Source organism: Neoarius graeffei, chromosome 20 (genome assembly GCF_027579695.1).
Source record: "Neoarius graeffei isolate fNeoGra1 chromosome 20, fNeoGra1.pri, whole genome shotgun sequence".
NCBI lineage: Eukaryota > Metazoa > Chordata > Actinopteri > Siluriformes > Ariidae > Neoarius > Neoarius graeffei.
The window spans coordinates 28788361-28800650 of record NC_083588.1 but is presented as its reverse complement, the minus strand read 5'-3'; the positions used below and the strand labels follow the sequence as shown (position 1 = coordinate 28800650).

The 12290-nt window shown below is 39.9% G+C and overlaps 1 protein-coding gene across 8 annotated transcripts in view; it reads left to right on the top strand.

Annotated features, from left to right (window-relative positions):
• usp36 (ubiquitin specific peptidase 36) overlaps positions 1–12290 on the top strand; it is a 188759-nt gene that overhangs the window by 57598 nt on the left and 118871 nt on the right. For 7 of the 8 annotated variants that reach the window (XR_009650846.1, XM_060901468.1, XM_060901467.1 and 4 more), the window contains exons 2-4: positions 9063–9321; positions 11038–11292; positions 11856–11966. Coding sequence is in view for 7 of the 8 variants with exons in the window: in XM_060901468.1 (XP_060757451.1) it covers positions 9072–9321; positions 11038–11292; positions 11856–11966 (616 nt within the window). In the remaining variant the exon portion in view is untranslated. The remainder of the gene's footprint in view (positions 1–9062; positions 9322–11037; positions 11293–11855; positions 11967–12290) is intronic. The other variant, XM_060901465.1, reaches the window with a different exon arrangement.

Here is a 12290-nt window from a genome sequence, read left to right as displayed (position 1 = left end):
TGTATGATATGGATGCGCATATCTATTGTATGTTTATTGTGTTGTGTTGTTTGTTCTGTGTTGTGGCTGCAGCATGGGCGAATGGCCCAGAACAAATTTCTCACTTTGTGAGACAATAAAGTTAATCTTGATTTTGAACACCAGCAGCGAGACACAGCCCTGATCAGATGCCAACAGTAGGTTATTTACTACTTTAACCAGAGCTGTCTCTGTGCTTTGATGAGGTCTAAATCCTGACTGATACATTTCATGGATGTTATTCCTCTGCAAATATGAGCATAACTGCTGTGCCACAGCTTTTTCAAGGATCTTGGCGATAAAGGGTAGGTTTTGATATTGGCTGGTAATTGGACAGCTGATAGGGATCAAGGTCAGGTTTTTTTTTTTTTTTAATCAGGGGTTTGATAACTGCTAGTTTAAAGGATTTGGGTACATAGCCAATCATAAGAGAATAATTTATTACTTTTAGAAGTGGTTCAATTACTTCAGGTATTATCTGTTTGAATAGACGTGTAGGTAAGGGATCTAAGTACACAAGTTGAGGCATTTGATGCCAAGATTAATGAAAGTAATTCAGTTTCTTTTAGGGGAGTAAAACATTCTAATTGATTTGATAGTTATATTGACAGGGTCACTGACATTGTCTGACCTTAAATTAGTAGTTTGAATTTTTTGTCGGATATTCTCAATTTTGTCATTAAAAAAAATTAATGAAGTCGTTGCTACAACATACTACAGGTGTGCATGTGTCTACAGTGGACTTATTCCTGGTTAATTTTGCTACAGTATTAAATAGGAATCTAGGATTATTTTTGTTATCTGCTATTAGGGAGGAGAGATATGTTGATCTAGCAGCACTAAGAGCTTTTCTATACTTCAGGAAGCTCTCTTTCCACGCTAATTTGAATGCTACAAATTTTGTTTGACGCCATTTATATTCCAATTTTTGAGTGGTCTGTTTTAAAGTGCGAGTGTCATCATTATACCAAGGTACTAATTTTTTTGTCTCTGACCATTTTCTTTTTAAGAGGAGCTACATTATCTAAAGTATGGCGGAATGTTGACTCTAAGCATTCAGTTGTCTGATCAAGTTCTGCAGGGGCTGACAGTGGCCCAATCAAAGTTGATAACTCTGGGAGATCATTTATAAAGCTCTGTGCAGTAGTTGACATGAATGTACGTTTAATACAGTAGTGTGGTGAAGTGCTCAGACATATTTTGAATGAGATGAGATAATGATCTGAACTTCAGACTGTGGAAGTATGACTATATTTTTTACGTTTAACCCGAATGTTAAGGCCTCTGCATGCTCTTGCGACAAGGCTTTCGCAGATAGCTTTTCGCGGACAGTTGTAATTTATTGTTGAGCGGGGGAATAGGCGTGCGCAATGTTATTCACCGGCACAATGCAAGGGGGCGCGAAGTCCCTAGGAGTAGTTGGTGGGTGTGGTTAGTGGAGTGTTTATCCTCCGGTTACTTATAATGACTAGAACTTTTTTTTTTTTATAATGACTAGAACTTGAGTCGTATAGATGTACGCACTTCCTCAATCAACAGCTCTTCGTGCTGCTCCATCTTCGCTCGTGTTTTTAAAAATGCCGGTCGTGAAAACAGAACAAACCGGGAAAGTAGGGAAGTGGAAGTGCGTGTACAGCGGATGTAGAGTGGACCAATCAGAGCCCTCTTGTCTGCGGCGCTGTCTGCGAGGCTTCTGCGGTGGTCACAATTTTTGGGAGGTGCGCGCAGAGCGTCTGCGAAGGTGGGGGGGCTACGCAGACACTGTCTGCGACACCGTCTGCGAGGACTGGGTTGTCAGCATAAATTGGCCTTTAGTATTAGATCGAGGGTGTGACCACCATTATGGGTCAGTCGTATGACATTGATTAATCCTTACTGAATCTAAAATGGACACATGCTGTTTTCAAAGGGTCTTCTGGGTTATCGAAGTGAATATTAAAATCTCCGACAATGAAAGCTTTGTTTAAGGAAATAACCAGGTTGGAGAGAAAATTTGCAAATTCAGAAAGAAACTCAGAATATGGCCCCGGGGGCCTGTAAATAATAAGTAACGGAATTAACTGGGTAGACCTATTTTTCGAGGCTACATACATTTGAAGTTCTTCATATTCAATGTATTAAATTTATAACCAAGTTTTTGTGTTACACCTAGATAATCATTATAAATAACCGCAATGCCTCCTCCTCTGCCAGTTAGACGAGGCTGGTGTATATAACTGTATCCAGGAGGACTCGCTTCATTTAATGCTATATATTAATTTGGTTTAATCCATGTTTCAGTTAAACAAAGTACATTAAACTCCTGATCAGTAATAAGTTCATTAACCATTAGTGCTTTAGATGTAAGAGATCTAATGTTTAATAGCCCCACCTTCAGATCAAAGGTGCTGGCAGCAGCTGTACAGTCAGTATGATCTAATTTTATATTGATTAGGTTACTGGAAAAAACTCTCTGAATATTTCTACCTTTTTGTTTAGCTCGGGGAACAGACACAGCAGACACAGTCTCGATGTAGTGGACCCTGAGTGACCATTCTGTGCAGCTAGCAGACAGTCGGTTTAGCCTGCTTGTCTGCACCTTGGCCTTGGCTCTGGATTGTCAGAAATTAACTAGGCCTGTTCTGAGACTATGACCTATGCTGCAGGAAATGAGAGCAGCACCTTCCTGAGTGGGATGGATACCGTCCCACCCTAAAAGGCCAGCAGTGCCCTCAAAATTAGCCCAATTATCTATAAAGCCCACACTGTTTTCAGAGCACCACCTGGACAACCAGCAGTTCAGCAACCATAACCTGCTGTAAGCTACATCGCCATGCCACATTGGGATGGGGCCAGAGCATACTACAGCATCGGACATCGTCTTCGCTAATTTAAACACCTCTACAAAGTTACTCTTAGTAACCTCAGACTGACGAAGGCATATATCATTAGCTCCTGCATGAATAACTATCTTTGAGAACCTGTGCTTGCCTAAGAACCTAAGATTACCTGCTATGTCTGGTGCCCTGCCTCCCGGTATATACCTGAGTAAAGCTGCTGGTGCCCCTAAAGGCTGAGCTAATTTCATGTGCCGTATGATAGTCCCCTATAACCAGAGCTCTTTCAGGTTTCTCAGTGGGTGCATCACTAAGGAGAGCAAACATGTTCGTCACGTGACTCAGAGAGGAGTGGTGCTCCTGTGGGCGAGCCTCAGCAGTAGCTTTGGCTCTACGCTTATGCCGCAGAGTCGTCACCCATTCGCCCCACTGTAAGGGCTCTAATGCTGGAGTTGGGGGATTGCTAACTCCACCTAGGGCATCCAGACTTTCCCCTACAGAAACTATACTGTTCTCATTCTCACTGGCTTTCTCTAAAGCCTGGATACGCGTTTCTAACACTATAATATTCTCCGTCAGAGAGCTAACTAATCTGCACTTATCACAAATAAAGCTATCGCTAGCGATGGAGGAAGAATGACTAAACATTCTGCACTCAGTACACTGAACAGGCTGAAGGTGTGCCATGATGAAAAGATTCACGCACCTTAATCGAAGATCTGTTGATATTAAAGCAGATCCGATGTGGATGGCCTCTGCTTGTGGCCTTTATGCAGGAGGAGAAAAAAAGAAAGCTTCCGGTCTTGGCATTCTTCCGAAAAAAAAAAAACGGAAAAAGGAAAGCAAAAGTACAATAAAAAAAAAAAGAAGAGGATCCTGGAAAATTGTTTGTAGAAAAAGTAAAAAACGATTAGTGATTAACGCCAACACTCGCGGAAAAAAGACTTGTCGCAAACAACTCGGGAACCAGGAAATGCGTAGCACAGAATGCGCATACGCAACCCAATCAGCTCAGTAAAATAGGGCATGTATATGTGCTCATTGCTCACTTGCATGTGTGTTCACTGCTTCAGATGGGTTAAATGCAGAGGTTAAGCACACAATGAAATTTAAGTCTGTGCTTGAGTGTTCATGTGACAAAGGCTGCTTGGCTTCAAATTTAGGGCCTTCTGGTGCAATCTTGACATGAAAAAGCTGTTGAGAAAAGCTCTTAAAATAAGGTGTTTTAGGTAGTGAATTTCGGAAAAAGGAATCAGTCAACTCAATTTCAAGAAAATTATTTTATAGCACATGTAGCCTTTGTGCCTAAAGGTAAATAAGCATTAGAGATTTCACACACGCCTCAGCTGAGGTTGCATGAAAATTTTTCTCTAATAGAGGCTTTGCGTGGTCACCTGACCCCATAGTGATGGTAACTACGCCGCCATGACTGGGCACGCTTGTAGTGCTTCATTCAGCCAAGTTAGTTGTTTTTGATCCGTATGGGAAGGTTTTGCTGCATTTTTGGATGTGCAAATTGTTTTGAATGAAACAAAGACATCATATTTTTAATTTACCTAAAGTAATTAATCATCAGGGGAACTAGAGTGATTTCTAAAAGTAGAAGGGAAAAATGGGGGGGGGGGGGACACATTTGGTGAGACTCTGTCAAATGGAGAGGTCAAAAACCCTATGGTATGCTCACTTCATTTCCACTAAGGTAAGAATTCCATAATAGTAATAATTACAGAACTGGAGCAAGGTGCTCATTCTTGTCCAGTGACGTGAACATGAGTTATACAGCGGCTCTGAACAGCCTGTTTACCGGGACTTAAAGTGCATTTGCGTTCGGGGATCCTTTGGAGCGTGGTGTGCGCGTGCTTGGGAGCCAGTCATTATGGGAAACACCTGATACTGATTTGAGAGCAATCAGCACATGCATGTAAGGCCACAGAGGCTTTGTGAAGTATTATCACGGTCACATTTGTTTGCAGCAATGTTTATGACTCTGCTTTCAGCTTCGTTTTTATAAATATCATGCCTGCTAATAAAGACACTTCCTGCACTTAGATCCGTCTACTGCCGCATACCTGACAGAATACTTCAGTGTCTGCGAAAAGTGTCCTTACATGCATGTGCTGATTGCGCTCAAATCAGCATCAGGTGTTTCCCATAATTACTGGGTCTTCTAGCCCCTGCACAACATGCTCTGAAGGATCCCTGAATGAGAATTTTGAAGCCTGTCATTGCAGAAAATTACCTGTCAAAGATGGGTCGATGGGTCTCTAGATAACACCTAGCTTTTAACCCTCCAGTGAGCAGCAGTTGTGAGGGCAAAAACTCCTTGATGATTAAGGAGGTCAGAGAAGGACAGGAAAGCTGTGGTCACTCTTTACAACAACGGTGAGCAGAAAAGCATCTCGCAACACACGACATGTCAAAATTTGAGGCGGATGGGTTACAACAGCAGATGATCATATCTGCTTTCACTTCTTTTAGCCAAGAACAGGATTCTGCAGCTACACTGGGGACAGGCTCGCCAAAGCTGGGCACTTTAACTCTTCTACATCCTACAGCCCTACAACACCATTCTGATTTTGATGGATTTAGTGTAACGTATTTTTGACCTATTGGACAATTGTTGGGTAAACTGACACTTTTGGCTAAACTGGTATTTCTGGAATTCTGTTTTGCGCCTTGTTTGGATTAAGTGTTCAGGTTTAGATTTGGTGGTATTTGATCTTATCAGCTGAAGCCAAATGCTGACACAGAGAAGGAAATGTTAGTGTCTTTGCAGTGTCGTTGCATGGTAGAACGCAGCTGTGCTGTTAGATGGTGGCCCTGTGTTGATTATGTGCATCTGGAAGTGTGTGTGAGAGTGAAGGTTATTCTGTCCTTGTGTGCTTTGATGCATGTGTGGCCTGCTGGTGTGCGTCAGCAGCACAGCTGATGATGAGTAAGACTGGTTTCTAGCACACTGCAGATTGCCCCTCTGTCCTCGTAAAACATTCACGAAACAAACACGTTTAAGTTAAAAGAGGAGCATATAGGCTGGCAGTTTAGCCAGGTTTACCGATGTAAAGCATGTTTAATACATTAAGGCCGTGTTTCATGGGTGGCAGGACTAATAAGGAAAATGGTGTCTTATGTTAGTTAGCGGTCAAATATAGCTTCAGGTTGAAGGGGAAATGGTTGCTCTGTTGTAATCTCATCTTGTAGTACTCTACTCCTTCAGGACCATGGGGTGACGTGACTTGCTGCATGCAGCACATAATGGGTGATTCTTATGAAGCTGCAGTGAACATGTCCAGGACGCATTTTCCAAAATCAATACTTAATTCACATAAACTCTGATATTTTGTGTAAAGAAAATAGGGAGCACTGTATGGACAAATGGTTTTCATCATCATATAAACTAATTTTTATATCAAACAAAAAAATCTATGGAAATTCTCATTACCGTTATGTGTCAGCATCCCTTTTTTTAATGTTTATTTTAAATCATATAAAAATTCCTAATTATATATAAAAAAATAATAGTGTAAAGTTATTTTAAAACATCTATATTTATGCATAATATTAATATTTTTTGTATTGAACAAAAAAAGGTACTTGATTTTAAACAAAATAACTGTGTCCGCACCAAATGTTTCTCATTACCGTTTCATGATTTCACCCCCCTATAAAAAGTACACCGTGCCTTTAAATTGATCAGCTATCCCATGATGCATCACTTCAGATACAAGATTCAAAATGGAGACAAGGTCAGTTGCTCACTCTTCTCTTACTTTGTGATATTTTTGTTAATGTTGCTAAATCTGTCCTCAGTTACACTGTCTATTATCATTACTGTTATGGTTTAATACTCATTACTTTAAAAAATAAAAAAAATATATTATTTTATGATTATTATCACAATATAAGGCTTCAACATGTGGCAAAGTTATAGGTTGCTAGCATGCTAGCATTTCAGGTTATTTGTGAAATTAGCCAAGAGTATCTCATTACCGTTACTCAATATTGTCATTACCATGCACTGTGAGGGCAATAAATAAATGTAAAAAAAATATAAAGTAATTGTCATGGACTGTGCTGTTCATTTAATGGGATATTTTGTGGAAATATGAAATAAATTGTCAAATGTTTTTAACTCATGATCTAGCTTCATCATTTACTGTAACGGTGATGAGAATTATTCTGGATCATGTAAGCCTCAAGAATAAAATTCTATTAAAATATTTTTCCATTAAAAAAAGATCAACATTGTAAAGTTCACACTCTATTTTAGGCTCTCAACTTGAAAAAATACTGAAATGAGGTGAACAACTTTGTTAATGTGAAGGTCTTCATGAGAATCACCCTAATACCAATCCAAAACGGTGTTTTATACAAAAATGCACAGAAGTCCAAATGGCACTACTTGTACTTTGCATCAACTGGGTAATGATGCAAAATTGAGAAGCAAGGATAAATTGGTGATTACTAGCTTTCCAAGAAATTAAAGAGAAATGTCTTGGACCTGGTTTATACTTCTGAGGATTTACCTATGTGTCATGATGCAGAGAGGATTATAGTTAAACATGGATTGAAGGAACATGGTGGATTGCTTCCTGAAATAGAGCTATCAGCATTTCTAAAGTACATCTAAAGAAAGGCACAAAGGACTTGAATCTGCAGTGCTACGTGTAAGCCGGTCTTGAGGTGAATGCTGATTGGTTGGCGGAGCTCTGTGTTTATTGCATACCAGGAAATGTGGTGATGAGACGTTGATTCAACCCGCAGAATTAATAAATTCAGGATAATGTTTAATTCTTAGTAATATTGTTCCAAATACATCAAAGGTCAATGAACAATATGTAAAATGAACAATAAAGTGTAAAAACAAATGCACTATAAGGTGTAACACATGACAGACCATGCTGTTGTGTGAAAATACTGCAGGTGGGTGGAGGAATAAGCATATTGTCATAGTAAAATCTGGAAAAATCTGAGTTTAAAGTTCATAATTTCTCAGGCTGATATTGAGTGAAATTTCTCCTCCTGCAACAAACGGCTATTAAATAAGCAGAACAAGCATTTTTTTTTCTCTCCCTTCAGCATTTTATAGTTTCTTCACACAGTCATGACATTGTGGCATGTGTGAATATAAAATGCGTGCCTTTATACTGGTTGTAGTTTGTCATTATGACCAAGTTAATCCTGCATGATTGCACACTTTTTTTCCTTTTGATGTCCTCTTACTTAAACATAAAGGCACAGTAGGACTTTATGCCTGCTAGCAACTTTATGAACGTGTAGGAGGAAACTGCTGAATCCAGACTTGTCTCCACTTATATCAGTCTTTCTAAAGTGTGTCTAAGGCCCACTTTACACGGGGACGGTCTGAAAAAAAAACGCAAAAGTCCGTTTTTGTTCTCACTTTTTTTCCGCGTCTACATGACCGTTTTCAAGGAGGAAATCTGCGTCTATACGGTGACGCATAAATGTGTGGAATTCAATTGGATGTGCATGCCAGGCGGCTAGGTGGTGCTGTGAAAGACCTCCGCTATGTCTGCACGCATGCGCAACGTCTTCCGTCTTGTCTGATCTGCACATCTGCGCCCCGAAAACTTTGACTACTCTGGCTATGGTAAGTAAGAAAGTAAGTAAAAAAGTAAGAGCATACTATACCCGCCTCTGTTCATTAACGGTATATGTGCAGATTCGGTATAGATGTTCGAAGGACTCCTGGGCGTTTATTAAAGCTGCCAGAGCAGCTTGAAGGTCCGTTGGATCGATGTAATCAGACATGCTCTTACTTTTTTACTTACTTACTTACTTACTTCCCGGGCTGGCATGTACAGTATATGACACATGTATGACGTAAACGCGTACCCGACGTGAGCAGATCCGAGCAGAGTTTCGCGTATTGGGTAGTTTAGACGGATATGCAACGGGGGCTGTTTTTAACTTATCCACTCTGGAAGGCGTTTTCAATTTTTTCCGTTTTTCAGCCTCGAAAACACCGTCCCCGTGTAGACGAAAGGCACTTCCGATAAAATATTTAGTCGTTTTTACCCGACAGCGTCCTCGTGTAAACGGGCCCTAAAAGACACAGAAAAACAGGCATGATCTAAAAGTCTGACCCCATCCTCATAAATAGGCCTCGTCTTATTTCTCAGTGATTACATGAACTAAAGGTATTGCATTTGTCGTACTTTGTGTTACTATTTAAAGTTGGAGATTAACTGTCATTGTGTGATCTTGCAGTGATGCGCGATGCCCATCGTGGACAAGCTGAAGGAGGCCCTGAAACCGGGCCGAAAGGACTCTACCGATGAGGGAGACCTGAACAAGCTGCTTTCCTCCTCAGCCAAGAAGGTGCTGCTGCAGAAAATCGAGTTCGAACCAGCCACCAAAGGCTTCAGCTACCAGCTGGAGACACTCAAGACCAAGTATGTGATCCTGAACCCCAAGACTGATGGCGTGGTGCAGAGAGCGGCCGAGCCCACGCCCATCAAGAGGCAAGGTGAGGTCACAGCGCCATTCATTTGTTGTCATGATTAGTGTATGTGCTCATTGTTTAGTATGTACATATGATGGGTTCGACTTGTACAACCCATTCATAGATTTATTAAAACTGCATTATATGTTTGCTCATAGGCTAAGGTGTATACAGCAATATCCAGCATGCATGATCACAAAGATTTTGAAATACTGTCATTAAGAGTGGTCCTGTTATTATACAATGTGCCTGGATGATATTTGACAGATGTTCACAATTATATTTTCTTGTCAAATGGTCACCACGCCATGCAATAGAATCGAATAAAATACCTTTTGTTTATAAAGGTGAAACTGGAATTTCTTTTAAAAGCCATCTTAGGCTCATGCTTGGAGAAAAATAACATTTTTATAATAAATAAAATATTTGTTTTGGACCCAATGACACATGCAAGCCATGGATTGAAACAATCTTGCTGCAAAATCTGAAATTAAAAATCAGGTTCAAGTGAAAAAGCAATAACAAAAATGATCAAGGTGAATGAATACTATTTAATTATTTAAAATATGGTTGTTAAAATACATACTTGTATTTTACACAAGGAAAACAAAATCCAAAAAATCAATGCCGTTTGCCGATCTTTACTTTGTCTCCCTTCCCCCAAGTTTAAATTAAAAATAAGACTTTAACAATTAATCCATTTTAAAAGTTATATTGAAAAAATAGGCTTACCTGGGTGTAGGCATTTGCGCTGAAACGGGTTATCTGCCTGTGACGTAACCGGATTGCTAGTACGCTGTTCCCCTTAGTAACAGAGCCATCAAATAAAGGTTTCTAAACCCCCCCACCCCCCACCCCCCACCCAAAAAAAATCTTATCTATCTGCAAGTGTATTCACTGCTTCGCATGGGTTAAATGCAGAGAGAATTTCACTGTGCTGTAATGTATGACCAGGCTTCTAATTCTAAAAATCTAATCAGAAGTTTTCTGCAACCATGTGATTTTTTTTTTTTTTTTTTTTTTTTTTTTTTTTTACTGCCAACAAAATATGTAAATTAACAGACTTTAGAAAAGTTTAAATCTAACTCAGCTAGATAATGCATATGCGGTACTGACACAGATACTAGTAAACAATCCCGTTACCATAGCAACACGATTCTTGCCATCTAAAAAGATTGCTTTGCTCAGTGAATAAAAACAAATAAAGAGCATGTCCCATAGAAATTCAAGGAAAAATTACATTTTTTGAAGCGGGGCAGGGGAAACCTCACCATGAGTAGCCAGTGATGGAGTGTTTATAGGCAGCAAAAAAGCTTCTCAAAGGCTTGGTACAGGTCTGGTGTGTGCGTGCGTGTGCATTGCTTCAATTGGGTCATATATTTATACCCAAATGCTTGAGACTCGATCATTTTCAGGGTTGTTTACAACAGCTTAGAAGTGATGTATCCACTAGATCTCAGCTTCAGAAAGTCATGTGGTAACGTTACAGTCTCTCACGTAATTTGTACTGAGAGCGTGATATTTGAACCTTAGAAAGAGTAAAATGTCAGCAGCCAGGGACATTGTTTTTCTTTTAAAATAAAATCTGTACATAGTATACAGGTACAAATATGAACAAATTAATAATCAAACATGCCTTGTATGGATGTGTCAGTATAAAGGAGTTTATTTTTTGCGTTTTGTTTGGCTTCAACATTGCAACAGACAGATTGTAAAACCTGTTCTAACGTGTTCCCGCAGGCTCTGAAGGCCTCAGTGGTGGTCAGGGTGATGGCATCCCAGCACCTCAGAAACTGCTCTTTCCAGGGAACAAACTCTCCATGAAGTGGGAGCGAGTGTACCGGGTGGGAGCGGGCCTCCACAACCTGGGCAACACGTGCTTCCTGAACTCTACCGTGCAGTGTCTCACGTACACACCGCCGCTCGCCAACTACCTGCTGTCCAAAGAGCACAGCCGCTCCTGTAAGTACAGGACCAAAAGAGGAGTAGCACAAAGTGAGGTTTGCGCAAACATCAGATTTACACCAAACCACAGCTGTCTGTTTTACAGCTACAGAGTACCGGTTAAATGCATAATATCTGGAGGAGTCAAAATATTATTGTATGAGATTAGTTGTATTTTGGTTCTAAAATAAGTCTGTACTGTGTATAACTGTACACTTGATTTGTGACATCTGTAAATTGGTGGTTCATGCTAATGTGATGTGTACTAATGTGTATGTGCCCTGTAATTATGTACAGATGAAAGTTATTTACACTACATGAAGGATTTGACGCACAGATTTAATATTCCTCAAATAGGATTTCCTGATCACATGGAGTTTAAACTACTACTTATAAATAATAAAAAGTAAATGTTGCTTTAATAGATGGTAAATAATTCTCATAAAGACGAAAAAAATTGATGGTGATTACAGTGGTTTGTGGATTTATCATATTTATTCTTAATATTCTTTCAGTTCTCCTTGTCATTAGCCTGTTTGACTGGTCACTTGAATTGAATAGGGTTGATCTGTTTTCTTTCCTTTTTTTTCTTTTTTTTTCCCCTTCTTCACTAGGTCACCAGACAGGATTCTGTATGATCTGCATCATGCAAAATCATATCATCCAAGCCTTCGCCAACACCGGCAATGCCATCAAGCCGGTGTCATTTATCCGTGACTTGAAAAGTAAGATTATAGCCTGTGCTATGTGAAAAGTGCTTGTGCTGTAAGCTGATGTTGCAAAAAAAATGTATGATTCACCTCCCTGACTCAGACATATCAAGAAGTGTGTGCATGCATGTGGGTGTGCTTTCTCCCAGATTTTGGACTGTTTTCACTGACTGTAGTCCGTGATTAAGGTTTAGTCATAAGCTTGATCTCCTTTTGGAGATGTTGCAATGTTGTGAGGTGGTCTGGTTTGTTCTCCCTCGCTGTCTCAGAGCAGTGGATGTTGAGATTATGCAAGAATCTTTACCCTTAAAAGTACTTCAAAGCCACATTAATATTCAA